Here is a 27,056-nt window from a genome sequence, read left to right as displayed (position 1 = left end):
AGAACGAGTAAAGGAGAGGCAATGCAAAGAATAAGCAGTGGCAAGGCACATTTAACGTCCTTAAAAGCAAAGGCTGTAAATGGGTACTTGGTTTTTGGAGGTGGTTGACTGTAGAAGGAAGTAACAAAAACTATATTGCAAGGAGGAAGGCATGTTACATATCAAGCATGTATTTAATCTGTGGCCATTTTAGCAATGTGAAAATATTTTTGGCAGTGTTGCCAAAGATTGTTTTCTGGGTGCATTTGGGGAAAAAGCAATCCTTTTTTTTTTGTGGATGAGGAAAGTGTGCATTGAAAAATACTAGAGGAATGTTTTTAGTAAGAGGCCATTGTCAAAAGACAAGGTGTGACAGGGTGATTCTTCAGGAACAAAGATCAAAACTCTTTATATTACTGTATCAATTTGAAGGCAAAAGTTACAGGTGATGAATTGAAACCAGATTTTACTGTTCAAGAATGAGCTGCAACAATGACTCCTGAATCCCTTAGTATAAACATTGTATCCAAGACCATCTAGGTCGATAACTTTAGAACCCAAGGCAAATTTTTGTTTGAGCTGCTGCCAGATGTTCAGCAGCAGATACAAGGTGTCCACCTTCTGTCTCCAAATTCCTTGTGAGGTGTAGATTGCTTTGTGCTTTTAATTGTAGTGTTGAGAGCTTTAGGGTAATATAATTAAAAAAGATAAGCAAAAATATAACTGTAGACTGATAGGGTTTTTCTATGGTCTTCAGATCAGTCCTTATGCAATATCTTCAAGGACTTGTAGTTAAATTGAAGTAGTAAAGCTTTCAGACTTGAGATCTGACCAGAGGAGCTTCCAAAACTGTGTGTGCTGCATTCAGATACTTTCTTTGTGACAAAAGGCTAATAGTCCTCTCTTAGAGAGAGGGACGTGATTCAGATGTACAGAATCCTGAAGCTTGTGGACGATGTGAACACACATGATTCTTTAGCAAAGCTTGCAATAGTAGAACAAAGGCCACTTTCTGGTGCTAGAAAGAGATCAAATTAAAGCAACCAAAAGTACTTCTTGAGACAAGTGGGCAGTTAAACTCTGGTGCTCTCTGCCACAAGAGGCTGTGGAAGCAGGTTCAAAAAGTGGTTAGATGAATTTGTGGACAACAGGTCCATAAACGGCTACTAAAGGGAATAGATAGGAATGGAGCCTTTAATTTCCTGCTGGAACAGTTTAAGATGCTGAAGAATTACGAGGAGAATGGACACCATGTAACAGCCAGTTTCATGCATTTTCCTTGAGTAGTGAATCCTTTTGCCACCTTTGGAGACAGGACTACCCAGTAGGGTATTTCTTCTTAATTTCTTTCTTCCTGCATTTTCCTGGCATAATTTGCATGGATCAAAATTGCTCAGAATTCAGCCTAACTGTGCCTTGTACTTTGCAGTGCCTTCTCTAGGCTTGGAGCAGAGTGTCACTTTTGCAGAAATTAAACTGGCTGAAATATTCTCCTGTAAGCGCTCATCACAAGTGGCTGAAGTATTAAACCAAGTGAAGTCCTGCCCTACTTGTGTCACATTCTCTCTGCTCAGCCTCTCAAAGACATGGGGCCAATACAGGAAGAATTTAGTGAAATTCTTATTGATACCCCTGGCAAAGCCCTGGCATGGCAAAACAACAGCTAGAAGGAAAAAGTTAGTTTAAGCTTCTCAGATTTTTAGTCTACAGCTGTGGTGTATGTTGATTTTTTTTATTTTATTTGATTTTTTTTTAAACAGCCGCTAAGCTGTAATAATAATTGTAATAAAGAGCTCTTTAAGCATGTCCTTTTGTTTTTTTATTTCTTAAAATCAGATCAACTTGTGCTTTCTGACAGCTTCTGCAGAAACTGGATGAGCAAATGTCTGTGGGGGAACTGGTTAAAACCAAGTATAATATTTGGAAATTTCAGATTAGTTATGTCTGCATGGACAGTCTTTTGGAGATGGGAAAAGAAAGATTTTTATTTATTCTTTTTTTTTTTTTTTTTTAAACCTCTAAGTATGTCAAAATACTATGGGAATTCAAATGTAAAGGAAAACAGAAACGTATGGAGTTTCTAAATTTTCTTCCCTGCTACATGACTTAAAATATGCATTTGAAGCAGGAAAGCAAATCTTAGTTAAAAAAAAAAAATAGAGCACCAGAGAATCCAGAAAATTGTATATAGATCAGTGTTATGTCTTAGGGGAGAGAATACTGCAAAATTGGACACCTCATCACGAGGGGTGTTGTAAAGCTGAAAAATTAGATAAAAGCAATGAGGATGTTTAGAGGGCCCAGAGGAATAGTCAATTTACCCTGGTGGTAAATGAGGCCCTTCTGAAGTGTGTATTTTATAAGGCTGACAATCAAAGGAGTATTCTGGGGAATTGAAAGGTGTCAAATTTGAAGCTAAGGAGTAGGAAATATGTATATTATGTGTCAGTGAGCTCAGCAAACAGGAGAAGAATTGGTGTGTGGATAAGCAACGATACTGGGACTTGGTTGCATGTGTCTGTCATCATTGAATTCATTGTTCAGATGTTAAACCACCAATTGGTGGTGTTCAAAGCGGGATCTTTGCTGCGGAAGAAGTTATCATCTTTGATTTGGTGTTTTTTAATTTCTTGCCTCTGAAGCTTTCATGTTGGCTTTGCTCACTCAGCCAAGTCTTTATAAAGTGACCGTGGTTCATTCAGGGAAAAACAAAACAAAACACCAAAAAACCCTCAGTTAATTAGTTTTTACTTAGTTATCTACCTGAGTCTTTCTGGAAAGGTGTTAGCACTAGTGCTGAGGTGGAAGGTATGGGCACCTGGGCTTCTTATGGCCAGAAGCTGTTGTATTGGCTTGGCTCTCCTTGAAACCGTTCACTGAGTGTCCTAGTCAGTGTTTAATTTGAAAAAAATTGGATATTGAGTTTATTTTTCTTGTGTTAGTAGCAACCAGGGCTCCTGTGCGACACTTTTGTGATCTGCAAAACCTGTAGTCTGAAATATTTGGGACATTTATGTAATAATGTAATATTACTCAAAGAATAAAGGTTCTTTTCATATTATAGTCTTGTGAGGAAGCTTTGACTTTTTACCAAGGCCTGTACTGACAGGACAAGGAACAAAGGTTTTAAACTGAAATACTAGGTTTAGATTGGATATAAGGAAGAAATTTTTTACTATGAGAGTGGTGAGGCATTGAAACGGGTTACCCAAAGATATTGTGCATGTGCCATCATTGGAAGTGTTGAAAGTCAGGCTGGACAGAACTTTGAGCTACCTGATCTAGTGATCCATGTCAGGGGGTTGAATTAAATTATTTTTAACCTAAACCATTCTATGGTTCTCTAATTTGGAATAAATTCTTTTGAATGACTTGCATAAAGTTAGTGTTAATCTTGACTCCCTCTTAATGGGAACCTCTCTCTCCTTGACCCCAGAAAACTACAATTCTTGCTTCAGTCATATTTTTAGGTGCTCTCAGAAGCTCGTTTTTGGAGGTATATTTTAGTTGAAACTGAAATGTCATTGCTGCTGAATGTTCTGTCTCATGGAAGTTGGAAAGTTATGATTTAAAGTTACCTGTAGAATATGATTTAGTGTTAGTTCGACCTGTCGGTCCTCACTGAAACTGCGAAGATATGATGAGGCATAAATTAGCCATGAATACTGTAGCCTGAAGTATCCCAAATAATCCATGCTGTTTTGCAGATGGAAAATTTCAATAGGATGAAGTTGGTACATTTTGGGTAGAAATGAGGCACGCACCTGTACATGATGTGGAAATTTGTAAGCTGCTTTCAAATCTCAAATTAAGTAGCCTGAAGGTAGTGTTAACTCTTAGCTAAAACGAAATATTTTCAGGTGACCGAACTAATTTATACAACTTGGAAATAAGGTGACTTTCTGGACATCAAATACCCATTTGCTGCTTGGAAAGAAGGTTGTTTTTGACTTCAACCCATAGGGCCATTATGTCCTAAAGCAATTTCTAACAGCTATCTGCCTGAAATAATACGGTTGATTTGAGGCTTATGTTTTAATACCTCAAACTAGCCTAATAAAAGCTGCAAAACCAATATATGTATATATATATATATTTATTTTTTTTTTTTTTTTCTAAATGGCTGTCATTTTTCTTTAAAATGATTCGAAGTGCAAATTGCAGTGAATGCTAAACATAGCCCAAGTTTTGGCATCCCTTCTAATCTTTCATTTTATATAAACATCCTGATCAGGTAGTTGATACTATCAAAATTGAAAACACAGTTCTACTACTCAGGTGCCTGCAAACTAAGATTTTTAGATATCCTTTAATGAATTTTGAAAAACTTGATGATTTTAAGTGCTGCCAGTTGAGAAGTTTCATTTTCTGTAGGCAGTTGAACTCTAGAGTGCAAGACGGGAATAAGCTTATTACCAGATTTGTGAGAGAATTTCAAATCAGTGTCCTCAGTGAAACAAAAGTTGGTAGTTATTTAAAATATAACAGGCAAAATGAGAAAAGGCTTGTGAAATGGCTGGCTGTCGGAAGACTTCTATCAAGCCATAATGACTAAATGACATTCAAAATGCAATTTGGCTTGCTAAATATATTTGGAGATGGGCAGAATGTGCATATATGTGTATGCAGTGTGTCAATCATGTGGAAATTTTTAATAAATGGCTAAAATGAGCCTGCCTCCATGCAAAGTTAGACTCAAGTTAACTTCTTTGTTTTCTGGAGTTGACTTTAGGCAGAAAAGACTTGCAGAAAAATTAAATGTAATCCAACAATAGCCTTAACTGTTGAAGAGTCTGCAGCAAACTTGCATTTTAACTTTAATGGTGAAATTCTGAACCATGATGAAGACAATTTCTGAACTATTATCTGCCTTGTTTTGGGTTGCAATGTTCTGTGGCATTTAGTAATGAAAGGTCCTAAGCAAGGTATTAATATTTGTTTCATGTGAAACCTCAGTGCTAACGTGTCTGTTTTGTTTTGTGTTTTTAGGGAGCAGACAGGAATCTCTAATTTATTGCTTGCTGAGCGTTCTGTCTGCTGAAAGTCATGTCATCCATATTGCCATTCACTCCACCGGTGGTGAAGAGACTCCTGGGGTGGAAAAAATCTGCTGGTGGCTCTGGAGGGGCTGGTGGTGGTGAGCAGAACGGTCAGGAGGAAAAGTGGTGTGAAAAAGCAGTGAAAAGCTTGGTCAAGAAGCTGAAGAAAACAGGACAGCTGGATGAGCTCGAGAAGGCAATTACCACTCAGAATTGCAATACAAAATGTGTGACGATACCAAGGTAAGTACTGTTGTATTTGAAATTGTTACAACCACTTAAGAAACAACTACATGGATATTTAGGCCATCCCATGAACAAATGACTAAAAAAAACATCAGTTGCATGATTTTGATTCTTTAAAACATGTTTTGGTTTTACATAGTGCTTGCTTTGTAAAGTCACAGTTTCTAATGGTAACTTTATGTTTCAGTTTTCATTATTACATAGATTCCAATTTGTGTTGTATTCTGGTGGTGCATAGCACAGCTCCTAGTTTGTAGTTCTGCCTTATGCTTTTATTTAATAACCTTGTCTGTGTTCAGAGGGGCAAACTTGAATCTATGCTTCTTTAAAAAAAAAAAAAAGACTAGTTTTTCCTTGGTCAATACTTCAGTCATCTAATTATTTTCAGTTGTATATAGTAGTTTTATTTTAAGTTGTACAAGCTGCATCCATTCTCCATTTTGAAGGAGAATTTTCTCTTTAGAGGCAGGTTGCCGGAAGACCAGTTTATTTACTGTAACTATTATTTGTTATTGGTTAACGGAAGTGCTTTTTATTTAATAACCTGGAGTATTTATAGAACTGCTCTTCTGCTCCTGATATGTATATACAACTAGGTGAACGACTTGCATTTTACCCCTTTGAATTTCTCAACTTAATTCACAGCAGCTGCTGTGTGAGAGGCAAGGGTTGTGTTTGTCAGTATAATGCAGTCTGCTCTCGATTCACGCCGTACAGAAATCCCACTAAGGTGCATATGTAAGCTCATTATGTGTGACATAAGTGTTAAATCTCTTCACAGGTGTGTTTTTCTAGGAAAATTTAGAGGATCTGGTGGCACAGGAATATTCTGGGCACTTAGCCCGTTGTCACTTAGAATACTTTCTAGGGGAGAGAAAATGCATCTGGTTTATGAACTTAATTTCCCCATTAGCACATTTGCCCCAGCTACTTTTAAACTTTGTATTAATCATAGCGCAAGCTAGATTTGACTAGTGTAAGTAGTGATTTCCATATATCAAATGTGTTATAGCTGTTAGATCTGATAATGGTTTTAGCATTCTCTTTTAGATTTGACACATCTTTCTGGGAAAAATCATAAGTACGTTCTGAATGAATGACGACTTGAATTCTGTTCTCTCTCTTTTCTACTCACCTTTTGTTTCCTATGCTGCCCTCTGCTTGCATTTTCTTCCCTAGGGTAGTCCCAAAATTCTCTGGGTTTTCCTTCTGCTTCCTTCTTTTTGCCAGCTGGAAAAAAAATCAGAAATAAAATATTTGAGTTTTCTCGTCTTAAGTGTATATCAGCAAACTGAGATTGGAACCTGCAGAGACAGGGACTTTCTGAGTTGACATGCTATGACTTTATGATTTTTAGCAAGTATCTACTATGACAGAGACAAAATGCTTAATTGGAAGGCATTTCATATGACAGAAGGTCCATGTGTCATACAGCACTTCACTTGATATAAAATGTATATCTAACTTTTAGAGTTCTTAGAGAGACTTCCTAGAGCTCTCCTGCAGAGGTACTGGGGCAGTAAATGTTACTACTTCAGAGGAATTCTTGTTTAAATGTAATTTTGAAGATGATGTTGGGAGATACAAACGAAATGCCAATTTCATTGTTTCCATAGTCTACTTGTCATCTGTATTTGACTATCTCCTCCCACATGCGTGATTGTTTTGCGTTAAGGTAAATATAGTAAATAGTTCTTTAAAACAGACTACAAAACTCAGTTTTACTCTGTATAGGCTCCATATTGTGACCAGCAATCCTTGCTGGGCTGTGATGGATGATCTTCCTCTACCCTCTAGTCCACTGTACAAAGGACTGGACCTGCATTTTGTTTTTCTTTACTACCTCAGGAGAAGCTGGTAGCCTAGAGAGCTCTTCGCATGGTTTTAGTTATTACACAAGGTTTAAAATTAAACTAAGAAATGGCTTTGGTATTAAGGGGTGAGGTATCAGCGTTGCCAGCAGCACTACACAGAATTCTTGAGTTTCATGGTTGTCTTTTGGACTGTTGATATAATTTAACTTTGACAGCAGTAATCTGGGTTCCCAAGAAAGAGCAAATGTCAGCTCAATACTGTAATGACTTCTGGAGATTCTTGGTCTTGGATTTAGTAAGTTAATGAAACTGCTGCTTGAGACCAACTTTAATGAGTGTCTTTAATGATCTGCAGATCAGCAGGTTTAAATAATAAAATGCTGAATTTGAAACTTTTTGTTTTCTTCCTAGTCAGCAGGAAGTTTGAGGTGCTAAGCTGCTGAGATGTGGTTCTGATGTGACCGACCTTTCCACATGTTCTGCGTGGGGAGGGTTTTGTGTTTAGTTTTGTGTGTGTGTGTGTTTAGCCTTAGATTTAATTACTAGTACTGCATAACTCAGTGTAGATATTGCCAAATGTTGTGGGATGCTTCTGTTTGCAACTGCTGCATTATTCCCTCAACAGAAGTTTCAGTCCTCTTGGAGATTTCCAGTGAATTTGATACAGTACTTTATACTTTATAATTGAAACCTAAAACAATGCCTACAAGCTTTTTTTTTTTTTTTTTTTTGCTTAGAAACTGAGAGCAAAAATTGAATTAAATTGCCCCTTAAGAAATCTGAATATTGTCATTGATAACCGTGCTGCGATTGGGATTGTTCTGTTTCTGCGCTGTTTGTCCAGGTGACTACGCGTTCAGTGAGGCTCATACTGTGTGTACTATGCAAAAGCTGCTCGTTTAGTAATTAACACAATGCGGGCTAATAGAGGTTCCGAGAAAGCAGAGGCAAACAGATGGAGTGGGTGTTGGCATCGCGCAGCAGGGGTGCTGAGCTCTTCATAAGTGGGTCAGTAATCTAGAGCAGAGGCTAAATAAGTACAGAGGTCCTTTTGACACTGGCCCTCTAAGTAATTTGTAGTTATCTTGCTGAATCCTTCCAGCGAGCCAGTGGGATTCTAATTGCATAATCCCTGTGTATCCTGAAACTAAATATTGGCATGTGAGTTCACTTTTCTAAAATTTATGATGAATTTGGTAGATTTTAAGATGACGTCTTTGCACTCTCCCTTGCAGTTTCGACACAAATAGAGCACAAGAAGAAGTCAGTGAAGAAACAGAGCATAAGCATCCGTTTATGAAGTAATTCTTAGAAGGGAGCAGTTTCTTCCTTATTAGCATGGGTTGTTCTGTTGAAATAAGTACTTTGTAACTGGGAATAGCTAAAATCAAGCCTTTAACCAAGCAAACCACGTAGTGAATAGTCAACAGGCATATTCATAGTCTGTCTACATTATTTAAGAAGTCATTTCAGTGGCGACAGTACAGAGTATTAGAATCCAAAGTAGGGAAACACAAATCCCTCTTTTCAGTGTCCCGGTGTTTTGGTATTTCTGTCTTAAAAAGAATACAGACATGCTTCATGCTTGCTTCTTGCTGCCTTTAAATGAGACCAAAATGCACCTGTTTTTGTAAAATGCCTGATACTGTACAAGTAACAAGAGTTTAGTGGGAGTAGGTTTGGGATAATGTTGATCTGGGATGTTGTAGCTCTTCTATTTTTAAAATGTTAAAAAAAAAAAAGCTTAGGGAAGCATTGAGTTTTAAGACTCCTTTGTGATGTTTTATGTTCCTCTAGAGCATACATATCTGAAATCTAATGCAGAACTGTGTCCTTCCTAAGCTGTCCATCCATATCACATGTAGAATTCTCCTTCCATGCCAGCATTTGGGAAATTTGACAACTGTGGTAGGGTCTCTTAAAAGATGTGTCTATAACATTTGTTTTTCTCTTCCCAGATGTTTGTGTGCTCATGTCAGTACTGTAGAAGGGTTTAACACAGCATCAAATGACATCCTGATTGGTAACTTCAGAAACTTTCTTCTTGAACAGATAATTTTTTTGTTGATGTTAATAGTAGTAGTTACATTATAGTTTTTACATAAACTTTTGATGTAATGTGTGGAACGGTACTTAACACCTGAATCTGAGCTTTAATGGGAGATCCTGAGTTTATATGAGGAAGTTAAATTTTATCACTACTTTATATTAGAGGAAACTACAGCGCAAAAGCAGAGCAATGTTGAAGGTTGACGAAAAGTGATCTGGCAGTTCACTGGCAGAAATAAGGTTTTTAGACCAACCTGCTTGAATTTCAGTTCAGAGAGTCTTTGCTGGAGCACTAGTACCATGCAAGTGCTTTAGATTCTTAGGTGGAAAGCAGCGGTTGCTTCCAATGCGGAGAGAAGAGTAATTGTCTGTCAAACTCTTGCTTTCCAGCCTGCTGTGCAATAAGAGTTTTATAAAGTATTTTCTGAAATACACTTTCTCTTGCTTAACAGTTCAGTATGTATGTAGGAAATGTAGTCTTATGTGTGCCCTCTGTCCTTCTTGCTTAACATGAGGACAGCACCCCTGTGCTATGTTTCCTGTTTTTCAGAAGCTTACTTTTTCTTTATTTTCTGCAGCCGCCCAATTCTAACTTAAGTGGGAGTGCGAGAGGGGCTCAAATCCTGCTATTGTTTTTTGAAGAGTGTAGTTGATTTGTGGGACTTACTGTCAACAATTAGACTTTGGAAGCATCTGACTTCTGCTTCAGAAAAGTTGAATTCTGCATATTTTCTTATCCGGAGAGGAAACTATACAATGGGTTCCATGGTTTTGGGAATATGGAAGATCTTCAGGGAGTGTTGGAAATGTGAAGCAGACAGACAGTTGCAAGTGAAGTGATTGGTTGACATTGAAAGCAGGAGCTAATTTCTGACCTGCTTCACCATTATTGCTGTTTCTTTGAGCTTGTTAGGATGAAATGGTAGTATTTTAAAGCCATAACTGTTGCGTATCTTTCACTTCAGCCAATAGTCAAAGTGGATAACTTTTAAAATTGCTGTTACGGAATAATAAATCACACCCTGATTCTCCCAAAGAAATAGCATGGTGGTAGTTTTTAAGCATTGTGTTCAGAATGCCTTTTTAATATTTTTTCCTTAAGAAAGTAAAAATGTGATAGTCTGTGTTGACTGCTTCTGAAGGCTGTAATGTGGTGGGTTTTTGTGAAGCAAAAATCTGCAGGGGTTTCTTCTCCATGTGATTTCTGAGGCTAAAAGGCTGTTACTGGTGTTAAAATGAATAGTGCCATTGGCACTTGACAACTTTTCTCATACTTGTTTAGGAAACAAATCCAGTACATCTTAATGTTGTTGTATTTCCAATGTACCCTACAAGGATTCAGCTATTAAGACTGCAGAATCTGGTGAAGGTTCATCATACATGTGAGGGCAAGACCATTTGGCATGGTCAGAATTCCCTACATAAATGTTTTTCTCTGTTATTCTAGTGTTATTCCTTTGCTTGCTTGTCCTGTAACCCCTTGTTCATTCCTTGCAGTGAATTAATGCTATGGATAAGACTTAACAGCCTAAGCATAGTTTACAGCACATGTTAAGATTGTTTATTGAGGGCTGACTCTCTTTATTAGTGTAATAACAAGCCTTCATACGTGGAACTTTTTTTTTTTGTGCTGATTGAAGTGTCTACAAAGGAGTTAAGAGCAGAAGTAAACTGGGCAGAGAAAATACCTTTTTCAAAAAGGGACAGTGGGCTTGACTCTGCTGTATAAAAGCAAGCAGATCTTTTTAAATTATGGCACTTTGACGCCTTTTTCTTCACATAGCTGAGTAAAAAGTAATTTCTAATTTAGGTGTACGAGGCACAGTTTTACTTGAATATAACCTGTGCTACCAGTTAACATGTCTCTTTGAATTCCTTGGGAATATTTGTTGGAAAAGTGATCACACAGGTGTATGCAGTAACCTAGTTTTAAGGATGCTTTTGATCACCCATAGAGCAGAGTTGACAAGCAAATGTGGCTTCTAGAATAGATTGTTTTCAAGCTTTAAAATCCTTCCCCAAAATAGGTTACTTCAAAGGATAGCAATACAGAAATTCCTTTGTTCCTTCTCAGGTTAAAGCCATAGGAGATGGGTGATTTTGGAAATTACACTGCAGGGGGAGATTCTTCTGGAAACTGTTTGAGGAAAGTTCCCAACATCTGCTGCTAAGCTGTGAATTAATTTAGCTGAGCTAGTTGGATTGGCACAGCAGATCCTAAAATAACATTGTTATCCAGACAGAGGTGAAATCTCTTTTCCCAGAAACAGAATTTGACACTGTAGGTTTGTAGCAGAGCTGGGATAATTCACTCTTCAAGTTGGGGCTGGATGTTGATTCTTAATCTTCGGTCACAAGTTGTGAACTGGTATGTATTAGAATATAAATATAAATAATATAAATATAAAGAACGTCCTCAAACCGTATACCATATTTCAGTCTGGATGCATTTGCTTAGATGTAAATTGGTTCTATAAATGTTTGAAGACTATAGCTGAACATCTTAAGCTTTCTAAAATATGTATAGATATGTATATGTACATTAGAATACACCAAAAGCACAATTTTTATTGCTGAGATTACAGGAAGAGCGTGTTTGCAAATTGTTTTTTGATAAGCTGACTCTTTTTCTCATAGGATGCAGCAGAACCCCTTCTGCTTTTCTCTTGTTGGAATTTCAATAAAAATAATGCTTTAGAACAAAGCGAGAGGGATCTTTCCTGGAAGGATGTTTGAGATTTTGAGGAGCATTGACCCAGATTAGCTTCAGAATCCCCTGATCCTCATGACACCTGGTGCTGTGAAGACTGGATGGTTCACTGTGTTCCGTCCTGTAGTTACGGTGGGACTTGAATGTTGTTTCTACATCCTCCATAAAAGACTAAAAGATGTTCTTGGTGCTTTCTAAGTGTCACGCCAGGCTCTGGCCTCTGCAGAACAGTAAGGACAGAATGATGGTGCTTTGCGGTGGTTTCCTGTTCCATGTGACATCTCCTCATCTCAGAGTTGGCCCGGTGCGTACGTACTCCTCTGACAGATTGCTGTGTACCTTCCTCTTATAAATGGTTTTGAGCCTAGGAAAAAGCCAGGTGGCTGCTGGCCAGGTGAACAAAGTACACCTGCATTGCCTGAAAATAAAATGTGAGAAGATGATCCTGCAAGAGAAACAGTCTGTTGTTGCTGAAAGTAGCCAGTGGAAAGCAGTTGACTCCAGAGGTGTTTTTCTGACTTTTTGCAGTGCCTTCTAATCTGAGTTGAGAGTTTCTTTCAATAATTTTAGAGTGACAGCTTCCAACTGGTCCATGTTCTTTAGTGCAGAGAGAGAACAAAACAAAGGGATTCTGAGAGATTGCACCAACTTCAATGAAGTCTTTCTCGGAGCTGGTGTGGCACAAGCAGGCACCTGGCTTTCCAAGACCTTTTCCTGCTTAAAGATAAATGGGGCCAGGTCTTCTTAGTTTCTAAATGTTCAGGATGGTATGATTGTAGACAAAAGGATGCTGGACTTAATTAAATATGTGTAAAATGATGTGCAAACTCTAGGTTGCAGGACACCTTTAGGTGCTGCATGGACATATAATGCGAAATTAAAATTCATGTCAAGTTTGACATCAAGGCTCTATGAAAATCAGTTTCTAAACCTGAGGTTAGCAATAAGTAGGACAGTGTTGGTGACGTTACCTGTATCTGTTTAAAAACTACTTTTACACATTAACTACAAAACTATATTAAAAATTGTACCCTCAAGTTATGTTGTGCTTGCTCTCTCCTGTTTGATTAATAAAATCAGTATATTTGATATGTAGAATAGGACACAAGATTAATATAAGCATAAGATAATGCTTTTTTTTAATACCTTTTTTTTCCTCTACCAACTGCCTTCTAATGCAGTGTTGATTGAAATTAAGAGGAGTGATTGTGTTCAAGTGTGAGATTTTATCAAAGGTACTAAAACATAATCGTTGTTTTGGTTTTAGTTTAGACATAGCTCAGGTTACAGCATCTTATAAGATTGATGTCATCCTGAAAAAGGAAGTCTTAGAGTATTAAACAAAGAAACTTAGGGCTGCCAGTTTTAAGCTCGTGCAATTCAGGAAGCCACGTGACTTACCCACATCATTTCTCACAGAGTCGGTGTGCCAGGCAGAAAGTATTGGCATGTCATTTGGGGTAGGTCAACGAGTAAAAAATATAAGTGTGCAAGATATTTAGCCAATAGCAAAGTGCTGCATAGTTGCAAGAGCTTGCCTGGAGTCAGGAGGAAAAATTGCTGTCAGTTTTCAGTCTATAAATTGAGATTAATTTTTCTGATAATGCCTTCACCTCCCTGATCTAAGCTGAATTATTTGGTTAGGGAGTGTAAGTTTAAGGCATTGTTCCCATCGGAGTATCAGTGATATGGAAAGCAAATTTAGGGGTGTTGGAAGTTGTTGGAATATGTGGAAATTCTTTAATTTCAAGGTGCTGTTGCTCCTCGCTAGGAATGTTCTAATGGTAAGAAGCAGGAAGAGTTGGAATAAAAATATAAGTGTTTAAACTTGGTTGGCTTTATATGCCATTAATTGTTTGGTAGGAAAACAACTGATGCTGGGGCTGTTGAATTTTAAAAAACTGAAAAATATCTACTTGTGGTTAATTTAGAAGTGTATCTGCTCAGCGGATCCCGCTACTGAGCTCTAACTAGGGATGGTAGTATCTGTATCTGACATTTCATGCTACTGTTAAGAAGACACATTCATCACCCAAGAAAAATAAGTTGACTGTGCTTTATTGTCAATATTGAGCCCCAGATTATCTTGGAAATAGTACTTATTTTTCTCCAATAAAAGAATCAGGGCTTTAGTCAGCCTAAGTCAATGCTAAACTATTCCCTGGCTTACTGTGGTAATTAATGTCTTTATATATGGTGAAGATTACTCTCTTCATTATATTGTGGTTTTGTTTTGTGGTGTGATTGTGTTTTGGTTTTTTTTTTTTGGTAGAAGTCAGCCAATTTCGTTTTCTTGGTACTGCTTTTGCTCATGTGAATGTTTTATGACAACCAGAGCAATTTTACAGGAAAAACTTCCCAATTGTGTTGCTCAGGCTGTTAGTTTGGTAAGAATTTGTAGGATAAACAACATGCTGCAGTTATTTAACTGCTGCAGCTTTTGAACACAAATAGCTAGTTAACAGGTTCCCTACTGATTTAATCCTGTTTGGAAGCGATACCTCCTAATTTAATAAAACTAATTCCCCATGTTTTGTTTACTGCTTGTTTCTGTTCACTTACTCTGACTTGGTTGCAGTGCTGTTTGGCGGAAAACTTCTAAAATTTACAGTATACAATGCCATAATATCATCACGAGCGGCTTTTGTTGGCTTCTGTCACACTGCATTGTTTGAAGCAGACCGGCAGGATACGAGAGAACAATTGGGAGCTGGAGTAAGTTCACATCTCGCTGTGTATGCTTCAAAATTGGCAGAAGAACAATGAAATTGGGGAAATCCCCGCGGACAAGTGCTGCGCAGTAAGCCGACTTCAACTTTTGTTCAGAAAAGATGCCCCAAATTGTGGTGGTTTTTTATTCTGAAATGTACAAGCGAGTTTCAGTTGGTCAAGAACTGCAAGCTTTCATTCAGTTGAGTCTTTTTTCCATAATTGTAGCAAAACTGATCATTTATTTGGATGCTTGGGTTATCTTTTCTTAGGTACTTGATAGAGAAAAGCTTGATGCAAAAGAAGTATACTGAGTTTTGCTTAAATGCAGAATTTTGAACTTACTGTGTGGCTAAATTGGAGAGTTACATCCCAGAACTGGTGTTCACTTCCTCTTAGTTTTGTGGGAGGCTTCAAGTCAAGTTCCTCTGTTGATATTTGAAATAATTTTAACTCATGCTGTAGTTTTGAGATTTTGACTCAAGGGTGTGAAATCTTTTAGCTTCGTGGCCTGGAAAGTTGCGTTTAAAATGGTGTTTTGTTGAAAAAGTCTTTTCTTTTTAGTAGATAACTCAAATATAATGTCATGGACTCCAGCTACAATTTTCAGGAGCACCTTGCTGTGTTTGTGTAGCCTATAGCAGCGCAGCTTCCAATCACCAGAGCTTATTGATAGTTCTTTACTGTCCTTCTGTAATAAATCTCCCCTTCTGTTATAGTGGGAGGACTTAAATGTAAACTTCATCACTGTATCAGGGAAAGAATTGAAGTGTGCCCATTCTGATGAATTCTGAAAAGCTAATATGAAAATACCTTTAGTTCCTTTATATCTAAATTTTTAGTGTTTTGCATCCTGTGTACCTGTCTTGCGGACTGGCGCCTTGTCTAAGCACGGTAAGTAACCAAAAATCAATGTTTTGCTGTCCCCTGTATATCTCTATTGTAAGCTGCGTTGGTGGTGGCCATTTTAAAAATGCCGTAATAATCTCTTCAATGGTAGGAAGACATTTTTACTGGAGCTCAGTGTCAGCATGGTTGTTCATCCTGTGGGAACCCTTCAACGTTTTGGGCAATAACCACATACATTCCAAGAAGGATTTAAGCAGCTCTCCTTGTGAGAAGCCAGGTAACCATTTACTTGAATGCTAATGGTCCTAAAGCCTTTGGAATTCTCTTTTATTTTTGGCTGCAATGGGAGAGAGAGTGAGCAGGGCAACTGCCACCTCAGCAGAGTGCATATGGTGGTAGATCAGAGTTGATTCTTTTTAGGTGGAGTGAAGAAAAGAAGCTTTTGGATCTCCTGGGAAAGTGCTTCAAGTGTTAAGCAATTGCATGTGAAGTAAGAGGGCTTGTGGGCATCGTCTTCAGGTGCGTGTTGTGGGTGTGGATCATGAGCGAGATGCCGAAAACTTCAGGACTTGATCTTAACACATCCTTTCTGGCCAGCTCTAGGCAGCAAAAGTCTGGAAATAGATTTTAATTCTTCTTTTTCTAATAGTGTACCCTGCATACTCAGATTTTCTGTCAGTAGTGTCTAACATGGGGTCCTGTATTCTGCTCTGGGCCTGAGGGGAGCAGACGTCTGTAGTTGGGCAGGTTGGCTATTAAGTTAGCTTGCTTGATTTTTGCTTTTGCTAAGCACATAAGGCAATATAATGTCTCAGCAAAAAGGCTAGGTTAATTTTAAAAATAAAATACCAGTTGCTTGTATCTTTGTACCAGTTGCTTGTATCTGAAGACTGAAGCTCTTCAAGCCTTTTAATGCTTCCTTGCTAGTTGTGAATTTTCTTTAATATTTCTCATAAAATATGGACATTGCTGTGAGTGGTGGTAATGTCATCATCTGATTGAAGTTTTTGCTTTTACTTATTTATGAAAATGGCACAAGTGCCGTTCAGTTCTCTTCCCCAATATGTTTCTTGGGGAACTGTCCTCTATGGCTCAAACTTAATTCGAAATATCTTATGAGAAACACTGCATGCCTTAGTTATATAACAGTTGATATTATATATTCTGTGTTCATTTTTCCTCCTGGGTTTCTTGAGACGGGTGTGTAATTCATAAGAAGCTTTCCAGAGGCAACTTCAGTTTGAGAGGAGATATTAAAGGTTTCTGTAACTGTTGTTCTAAGAGTAATGTTTTGCCAAGTTAGCATAGTTTTCAAGCAACGTGAACAAGATAAATGTCTTGCAGAGCTAATTCCTCCCCCTCACTCCTGCAAATACCTACTAGTTGGAGAAGGTTAATCAAAATGTCACATCTTTTTTCAGCTGTCCATTAGTTGCAAACCAGCCCACTCGTGCAGTAGCATCAGCCACTCGCCCACTTGGAGGATGACGGACTATTTCAGAAAAATTATTTGACGTAGCCCTTGGTATCTGTACCTTTTAGCTTGTGGGAAAAGCTTTCACCGCACCTACTATGACTAATAGTGGTTAGAGAACTTGAGATAAAGGTTGTTTTTTTAATATCTGTCTGGTGCTAGTCCTGAAATGTGTACGTTTATGTCTTTTGAAAGTATGATCTTCCATGAGATTCCTTTCTGCTGTTAACAAAGCAATTTGTTGTGGATAGATCAGCCAGTATTGTGAGTATATCTTCCTATAAAGATCCTCTGTCCTTTGATACTTCTGTTTAGGGCTGTTAAGGATGATAGAGAGTGTTAATCTGCGAAACTGCATTGGGTGTCATGTTAACCCACTGCGTGATACCGCTTACTAATACCAACAAGCAAAAAAGAAAAAGTAACAACCACATGTGGTGTGAAATGAAATTGAGATTAATCTGTTGGGTTCTTCATTCCTTACGTAACTTATAAAGACGATATTAACAGTTTGACGTTGTTCCTGTCTGGAAGACCGTACAAGTCATCTGTCTCTTTAGTTGGAACTTTTCAGTGGTAATTCAAATATTAGAAAGAATTGCTTGATCAGCTGTTTTCATAGGCATGGCATAATGAGAGTGGAAGACAGGTGGTTATTTCTTCGCTAGACTGAGTTGCTGAACACACCTGCTTCATAACTGCTTGGTATGTGACATGGTGCAACATCTCACTAGATATCCAGAGCTCTGATTCTTTTCCTAAACGGACGTTTTTGGAGCTTGTGTTCCTGGTTATGCTCCTTTTGCTATGATAGTATAGTTTTGATACTTTATTTCTTTCAGAAGGTGGTATCTTGTGTTCTTTGGAAAGCTTGTGTAAGAAAGTCTGAAGACTTCTTCAGGTGTGATGTTCTCAGATGAAATACAGATAATTAATGTTGAAGATAAGTTTGCTCAGACACATAATGAACACAGTGCTTTCAGCTGTGGGAATTTCAAACTTGGAAGCTTCCATCCCAGTTGAAAAGCTGTATTTACGTTTCTGAAGATACTGTGAGAAATTGAAAAATAATGCAGCAATCAGAAAGCCCTTATTGGATATAATAGTGTAAAAGAAGAAAGCAGTAGGAGCTCCAGGTTATCATTTCAAGAACGCCATCTTAAAGTACAAACATGCATGTCTTCAGAGCTTGTGAGCCCACATGACAGTCTTTGTTTTTAAATTAATAACTCACCTTGTTAGTCTGGGGAGCTGCCATTGTGAATGATGTTGTACTTGCCATCCTCACTGGATGCAGGACATCTAGAATCACAGGATGGTTTAGGTTGGAAGGGACCTTCCCAGCTCCCCCAGTGCCCCCCTGCCATGAGCAGGGACATCTTCACCAGCTCAGGTTGCTCAGAGCCCCGTCCAGCCTGGCCTGGGATGTCTCCAGGGATGGTTCAGCCACCACCTCTCTGCCCAACCTGGGCCAGGCTCTCACCACCCTCAGGGACAACAACTTCTTCCTCATGTCCAGCCTGAATCTCCCTCCTTTAGTTTAAACCCATCACCCCTTGTCCTGTCACAACAGGCCCTGCTCAAAAGTCAGTCCCATCTTTCTCACAGGCCCCTTTTAAGTCCGGAAAGGTGCACTAAGGTCTCCCCGTAGCATCTGTTCTCCAGCTAAACACCCCAACTCTCTCAGCCTGTCCTCCCAGCAGAGCTATTCCAGCCCTGCATCATTCCTGTGGCTCCTCTGGCCCCTCTCCAGCAGGTCCATGTGGGTCCTGTGCTGAGGACCCAGAGCTGGACCAGCACTGCAGGGGGGGTCTCACTGGAGTGTCACTTGTTTAGATGGCTTTTTTTGAACATGTGATTGAGGGGAGAAATAATGAATCAGTGTTGTGGTTCATCCTATCTCCACTAAGACTGTTTCAGAGTTTGTGTGACAGAAACTGCAGCTGCTGAAAGCTTTGGTGTTACGTTGAGGGTAGGGAACTCCAGGGCATGTTTCCCAGTGAAGCTCTTAGCTCATGATTTGCATAGGTGTCTTTTGCATGCTCCTTGTCTTCAGTCTCTCTCCATAAGACTTGTGACCAGCTCCCTGCCAAATCTTGAGTGAGACTGAGCTGTGTTGCATGCCTTTTAGTACTCAGTCCTGAACATATTTCTGTGCTGCTTGACCTTGCCATTTATAAGCATAAAAGTTTGCAGGCTGCCCTCCACCTGGCCTTGAACAGAGAGTAAACACTCCGTGGTAGGATCTACATCTGAACAGACCATATGGACAACAAGAACAGAAAGAAATATTTTACTTCTGCTTGGTTTCCATGGCATCCTGGAAAAATCACTCTTGAACTTTGAGGTGCTATCCTTCCAGTATCATGTAGTATTGAGAGAGAAATCAAGGTAACACTGATTGTTGGCTGATTTATTTTGTCTGACAGCACTGGGGTAGCGTGTCAGGATTTGGGAGAAGGAAGGAAGATACTGCAGGGTCCCTCCTACTTTCTATATTTTTGCTTTTGCAAGCAGTTTGTCGCACATGTGACTTAAGAAGTGTGCCTTTAGAAAAGGCAACAGAAGCATATACTGTTTGTCAGGACAACTTGTTGGCGCTCTGCAAAACTGGAAGAAACCAGCTCCTGGCCCTAAAATGAGCAATGGGCAGCTCAGATGTTAGGCTTTAACAGAGTATCTTTTGTACCTCATGTTCCACTTTTGCGTCCCCTGTGGACATCCTTAAAGTTTCAGCTGAAGCAAAGGGGAGTTGTGCAATGACTTTTTTTTTTTTATTTTCCCACAGTGTTAGAGAGGTTAATTGTATCCTGTGCCTCCTGCTTTTCTGCCTGTTTTGATGTGTTAATTTTTTAGCATACATCCATTTATAAGTAGGTTACTTAAGTCATTTTCTTCGGTTCTGATGCTCCATTTTGTATTTGATGTAGTAGTTTTGAATGTGTTGTGTAAAATTCTATGTAAACTTTATGTGTAAAAGGCTTATGATTATGAGGAATTGTGCAGTGGTTCCTGGTTTATAGTCCACTGAATATGCACATACGTAAAGATTTCTTTCTTGGATCTAGTATGTCCTGAATGTGTGTATGTGGGGAGGAGGGAGGCAGAGGGAGAAGGTACAGTTAATGTTTTGAGCAAATAATCTATGTTGCATATGTTTGGTAAAAATGTCCGCTTTTGTATTACAGGGGAGAGGGAAAACTAAGCGCTTTTTTTTGTTGTTATGTGTGTAAAACCAGTTGCTTAAATATAAGTAAATGTAAGGGGTTGGGGATGCATTCAGAACTGTGGGAGCTGAGTGTCCCAGCTGCCAGTTTTACTATTGTTTTGTTGAGTTTGTGCTGAGAGAAACCTGGGCTTTCAGTTCTGTGAGAGATTTCTTTTCTGGAGTCCAGGGCTCTTTTAGACATTACTTAATATCCTTTTCCTATTTTTAACAGGCTCTGTTTCTCCTTTGAAGAATGGGAGAATCTTTTAACAAGCTAACTGCCCACCTGTGCTTAAACATGTGTAAATATCCATTTACTCTGGTTGCTTATATTACCCTTTAACAGAACTTTTCTAGAGATTTGCTTTTCTACACCAGTGTTTATTACAGAAAGGTCTCCATGGAAGAACCTTGTCCAGCTCCTCTTAAAGATGAGTTTTTCAAAAGAATTCACACTTGTGCTTTTTATTTGGCATGGTTAAGATATTAGCTTATCCCTCTAGTAGGTGCTTAGAAGGAAAATTATTTCATCCTGAATTAGTGACTCTTTACATTTTCTGTGGCAAGAAAATGAGATCAGGACCTCTGTGTTCGCATAACTCACAAGCAGAAATGAACTGTTGTAGCTTTGAGTCATGCCATTTGATGAATGTGCGTGCCTGGTTGTGTACATTTAAGTAGGTAAATGACATTCTGCCACTGTAATATGGGATGATGGAAATGTGAGTAAATAGATCGGTCATTTCTGCAGGGATGCAAAATGCCGTGAGATTCAAAGAGCAGTAGGGCAGATATAAAAGTAGCTTAACATTTGCATTGTTATTGCAGATCTCTAATGTTTTCTAGGTGAGCATAGTGCAAATAACCTTTTCCCTGCCAACCCCAGCATGGGGCAAAAAAAGAATCAGTAATTGAGACACTTAGGCCAGCAAACCTACATTTTATAATAAGCTTTTGTTCAGACAACTGGCTGTACAGCTAACTGAGGTGCTTTTTGCAAAGACAGGTAGTATAATTCACATTGCTACTGGCTGGTGCAGAGACATTTTAGGCTGTAATAGGGAGAAATGCTGATTGCCAGTACATAGAAAGGTCTGTCAAGTCAGAATATAAAAGCAGCTGCATGTATTTTCATTTGAAATCCAGAATTAAAGAAACCATTATCAGGCAGATTTGGTACGATCTGTTGTCACTACTGAATATAATACTATATGTAAGCCAATGAACTTCTAAAATTGTTGACTTTGTTTCATCTATATTACAGCTAAGCCTTTCAAATCAGTCTGTCTTATTACTGTTTTCTTTGAGACCCTCTCTGAGCTAGTTCCAAAGGTTTGGTGTATCTCCTCCCGTGCCCCCCCAGCTTTTTGGGTTCTTGAACCCCACTTGCATCAGGAAAAAGATAATTTATATGAGAGGAAAGGTTCTGTCCTTTCATCCATCAATTAATTGCTCCTTTTCTCAATTTGAGTATCAGTGGAGTGTAATGGACAGTGTCTTCACAGGAGTTTAACTTCAATCTATCTACACCAGCGATGAAACAGAGCCTAAGGCAATATTGAGGTGTTCCTGCCTTGGGTTCCTGTTCCATATGTAGCTGTGTGAGGTCTTGGATCTTACATAGCAAGATTTGGGCAGGGGGGAACAAGTTAGTACACAAGGTACAGGTCTTCAATCTGCAGACGTTAACCTGCTTTCTCAGGCAAATTTTATAGAAGGAGCCATGTGCAATGCTAAAGTGATGTAATTTACTAATTTTTAATGAGAAAATGGGATTCCCTAAATCTAGTGGCCATTTTTTACTGCTCTAACTCCATTTTTGATAGCTTGGTGTAGTAATTGAAGCAAATTCTGCACCTTTTTTCTGCCCCCCTGGCAGAATCTCAGTCAAGGCAGTAAGTCCTATAAATGTTAGGCTGGTGTAAATGTGCGTGTGTGCCTGTGCTAAGTGACTTCTCTAGCTCAGGTGAGAACCTGATTGCTTCTCTTATTGTTATGTTTTTCTTCTTTACTCTTTGAGTGAAAACATGAGTGAAAAAAAGAAGTGAGGCTCACATCTGTAAGGAAGACTTTGTATGCCAAGTCTAGAATTTGAAAAGTAACTTTCATTCTTATCCCCCACTTTAAAACGGATACTTGGGGTTCTGTCTCAGTTTGCTGAAATTATTTTTCAGCTCCAGCGCTACAAATGCCTCTGAAAACGTCGTGGTGGTCAAATTAGACTAATTGGAAGAAAGGCTCGTGATGCAGGAGACAGATAAATAGAGAAGATTGCCTTGAACATGGACTTGCGAACTTGTTGGAAGCTGTAGATTCTGAAAGACGAAAGATTCAGGAAAAATGTTAGGTTTTCAGTGTAATACTTCACAAATAAGTGAGTTAAATATCCAAGACCATTCTATAATGATTCCTATATAATATGGGCTTTGACTAGCATGATGATATTTGTGTTTTGGATTTTATTTGTAATTTTTCTAGTGCTGCCACTTCAGGTAAAGAAGAGGCTGTCAGCCGAATTCTGTGCCTTTTAGCTCCTTTAGAGCTGTTCTTCTTTGCAGGACTTTAAAGAAGAAAGTGGGATCACAGTTATGTATGAATTGTGACAATATTTAACAACTTCTGTATAGAGTTTCTGGTACTTCATATGTCTTTGAAGTGGTTCTGCTTACTTTAATCTGATGGCGTACTTGTTGCAAGCACTTCATTTAGTACAAAAAATACCTGGAGCGTGCAGCGTTGCCAATAGTGTAGCTAGCACTAGTGGCAGGATAGTTGTTTGATTCATTCTGTCTCGGTAAAAACTGGTAATAAATTCATATTAGCAACAACCTGTAGTATGTAAATACCAGCCTAAGCACATGTGTGACAGTTTTGGTACACACAGCGTACTGTTTAAAACTCTTCTGTCTTCAGGTTCTTTTGACTACAGCCTCAAATAAAACTGCTTCTCTATAACTGAGTATTATTGACAAGACCTACCACCTTTATCCCTGGTTGTATCTTCTTTTTGGCAGATGCACTTGGAGAAAGTACAGGGACATCTTAGAGTGTGTGCAGTGCAGTGCCATGCTTGTTTGGACAGTACTTGCTTATGTGTTTTTGGATCTACAAATCCATACACCTGCCTTTTAACTGTGCTGAAATTAATTATGATAAATGGTATGGTCTAGATTGAGTACCAGCCTGAGGTGGCTTTATTAATTGGCATTTGGACATCAGTGAGGGGACTGTGGATCATTCTGTGTAGCTGCACCTCCATCTACTTAAGTTTTTAATTCAGAATTAGTGCCACTGCAAGCCAGGCTTTTCTGTATTCAGTAAGATGAGGTTGTACTGTCACAGATTTAACACTAATATGCTGCTTGGCAATGGTCATTTTATCTGGTTCCTTTTTTTTGCCTGGATAGGTCAGCATCCTTTGCAAATACAAGAATTGTTTTTTGGGTAGTGCGTTCCAGTTGAGATGTTGTCCATCTGTATTTTTGGACTCTTGAAAATGACTATGGTGTGTTCCTTTAGACTCATTCATCCCATGTAGCTTATATCTGGTCATTACAGATTTTGATAGGGACTTTGATTTCTCTAATAGGGATATAATACATTAAAGCAAGCAATCATATTGCTTACTTATGAGTTTCCGATGTTTATTCTTCACGGGAACATCAATAATTCATTTGTATTTTAACTGCGACTTGATAGTCCAGTTTTGTAGTAGACTTACAGATACCATGATTCCACTAAGATAATGTTCACTGATGCTGATTGAGAACATAATTCGTGATATGTAGACGAGACAATACAAATACTTTTTTAGTTATCTTTGATATTTAGGTTTTTCCTGTGTCCACATTTTTCTTGCGTGTGTCACTGTTTTCTGTCTTATTCAAGAAAGGCAGTTTTGGCACTTGGTCTCAAAATTGTGCAGCATTGCTGCAGCTCTTTGCTGTTGAGGTAATTTCTTGCCCAGAGTGGGGTTTTTTTGGAACTCAGATTTTCCTGTGAAAGGAAATGATGAAATGGAAGAAGTGAGGGCATACCGTGTGCTGTTGCATGCTGATAGCCACATTAAAGATTCTTCTTGCCAGAGTTATACAATATCACCCAAGATACTGCTCCTTATAAGCAGATAAAAAATCAGGTTGAAACACCAGCTCTCGCAACCCTTATGGAAAAGCTCCGATGGAGGCGGCTTTGATTCCACCCGTTAATAATTTATCTATCTGACCCTTTCTTTATGACATCAGTCCTCTGGTCAAACCCAACATAGGGATTGCGGGTAGCAGCTTAACCAGATGTCTGCTAGACTTCAATTTTCCTTGAAAATCCATGGGTCGCAAAAAGTAGCTGTCATTCCTTGCAAGTATCTTTTGAACATTTCTTCTCTAGAAAAGTTTTCTTTTGTTAGGACTTCAAAACACCTGGGAAATTGAGTCAATTTGATGCTTTATGTCCCTGAAGTCCCTTATAAATTCACTTATTTTGTGGGGTCTGCAAAAGCAGCAATCTAGTATTCAAGCAGGCTTGCTCTGGGAGTGCTAGAGGCCACAGAACACCGTGATTTGCTAATCCAAGCTAGTGTTGAAAAGATAAAAATATTAGCTTTTGTATAGGTGACCTCGTTTCTGTCAACAGACCAATTGTTTTGAGAACAGCAGTGAAAATGCTCCTTGGAATGAAAGTGTCCGCTCTGGTTAGAGGAAGTATATTAGCTTTAAGCTTGTATTTTTGAGTGTATTTAAGTGCTGTCTACACAGGAAAGATTTAAGTAGAGCTTGGATGCAGGAGCCAAATTGTATTTGGAAACAATGATGCCTTACCAGTGCTGCAATATACAGTGAGTTTGAAACCAAAAAAAAACCCACCCACACTGTATGGCAGGAGAATGTTCTAGCTGCTTTCTTGCATATATGATCATGTTCCAGGGGCTGCGATTGTTTCCAGACAAGATGTAACTTCTGAGTATGTATCTTAGTCCTCAATGGTTCTGAATTCTTTATGGACTAAGGCCCAGAAGGACTTTTCATATTACAAGGAATTTGGGACACTTCAGAAAGGTAGGTTTAGGAGAGAATGCTTCTTATTTATTTTTGAGGCAGTAATTCTGCGCTACTAAAAAGTCTGTGCCTCCTGTCTTCCTTTTAGATGGCTTTAGTGGTTGTCTAAACATCTTTCAGAATTCAGTCACCTTCTTTCCAGCCACAACCTTTCTGGGATGTGTAGGAGTGTCTGCCCTTCCTCCGTCAGGGTATTGCTTGCGTATGAATGAACACACTGTGGCCTTTCATGGAAGTACTGTGTATGAAATATGCTTTTTATGGTTATGAGGAATTCAATTCTGATTTGGTGTGCGTGTGTGTGAATATCAAGAGTCCTAGTTTACTGTCTGGGTGAAGTGGTGGGGCAGTCTTGCATGTTTTAGACTCTAATGTGAGCAGGAGAGTGAGGAGGCCACTTTATTTTCTCAAATGTTTCTTCTAGTGAACAGTAAAAACTGTGTTGAGCGGACTTTATTGATCATACAGGATGATTTCCTGCAGGCTCTTCAGTGTTTGGTTGTGAATTATAGGAGTTGGTGTATAGTCCTAGTGTAGGTGAGCCAGTAAAACACCGTTATGAATCCCAGCTCTAAGCAGACATACATCCTGGAAGACAATGTCCTGTAAGCTACTGAAAACTGAAGCAATTTTGCTCTAATTGATCACTTTTTCTGTCCCTCCTGGCCAGCCCTCCCTGTGTGGTGTCCTGAGTTTCATTGCAAGATGTGGCTCTGTCACATCCCTCCGGATCCTGTTTGTCTCTCCGTAGCTTATGGAATATGCTGTCACCTTTGATAATTTGAATATTTATAAAGAGGTTAGCAGTATAAAATACTGTTCTTGTTTTTTGTGCATGCTCAAGGACTATGAAATTTTACTTTTGCGCGTATTGGGAAGCAAACACGTGGCATGTCATGCTCACACCAGTGGTTCGCCCCACAATTTTGGAAACGTGTAGTCTCAACTTTGGAACACAGCTTTGTACGAAGGATCCGTTTTTCAAAGGTCGTAAGCTGTCGGAGCTGACTGTGCCAATTAATATGCAGCAGGCTTTGTGTCTGCTGATTGTTCTTCTAATTTAATGTGCCTGATCTGTCTTCCCAGCGGTAGCGGTGCGTATTTAAGGACACGGTTCAGCATGGGGATGCTCCCTGGTGTCCCACAAGCTGCCTGTGTGTCTTCAGGGCAACTATTTCAGTTCTTAAGCAGCTTCTGGCAGTCCAGTGTCCTGGAGGCATCTCAGGAATGTGAACAAGAGAGGTTTGCATGCTCTGCTGATGATCAATATTACTCTTCTTGCCCACTTGGTTTCTGGAGAGCTGCGCTGCTGCCCGTGTCCGAGATGGATGTGTCTTGTCCAAGACAGTCAACTCTTTTGAAGAGCTGGGTTTATGTCACAGAATGTGCCTCTCTGCAGCTCTCTTCTAGGAAAAAAGTCATCTGCTGGAAGGTTTTACCTGTGTCTTTAATCAGTAAAATGTCAAAAGGCATATTTTGTTTCATGTTTTTGTCTGTTGCCAAAAACGATGCTCTCAGTCCTGCTTTGTAGTGCTCGTGTAGCTCCATGGTGGACAGAAAAACTGATATGGATGAAAAGTAACTTTCAAAATGTTAATTTTTCAGCCATGTTCTATGGTCTGGCAGCCAGCTTGTTGCTTTGGGTTGCTGCACAATTGGATGGACATTTCAGCCTCCCTGGGATGGCAATAGAAATTAAACGTGTGGGACCGGGCGAGAAGTGGGCAAGAACCATTCAGTACCTTTTTCAGTAGCCCACACTTAATGTTTTATTAAAGTCACCATGGAATTGAGGTGGTTGTTGGCCCTGAAAGTGGTTTTAAGTACAATGCTGTTCTCTCTCCTCTTTTGTTTCTTAACACTAATTAATTTTATCTGTGTAGGGGCCTGAAATTCAGAATACCTGCTACATTTCTCTTCCCTGT

At 39.0% G+C, this 27,056-nt stretch overlaps 1 protein-coding gene across 1 annotated transcript in view; it reads left to right on the top strand.

Moving 5' to 3' along the window:
• SMAD2 (SMAD family member 2) overlaps positions 1–27,056 on the top strand; it is a 48,078-nt gene that overhangs the window by 5,752 nt on the left and 15,270 nt on the right. The window contains exon 2 of the mRNA XM_080362852.1: positions 4,969–5,261. Coding sequence (XP_080218978.1) covers positions 5,026–5,261 — 236 coding nt within the window. The 5' untranslated portion in view covers positions 4,969–5,025. The remainder of the gene's footprint in view (positions 1–4,968; positions 5,262–27,056) is intronic.

Source organism: Nesoenas mayeri (assembly GCF_963082525.1).
Source record: "Nesoenas mayeri genome assembly, chromosome: Z".
Classification (NCBI taxonomy): domain Eukaryota; kingdom Metazoa; phylum Chordata; class Aves; order Columbiformes; family Columbidae; genus Nesoenas; species Nesoenas mayeri.
Note: the sequence above shows the minus strand (reverse complement) of the source record. Positions and strands in the feature narration are given on the sequence as shown.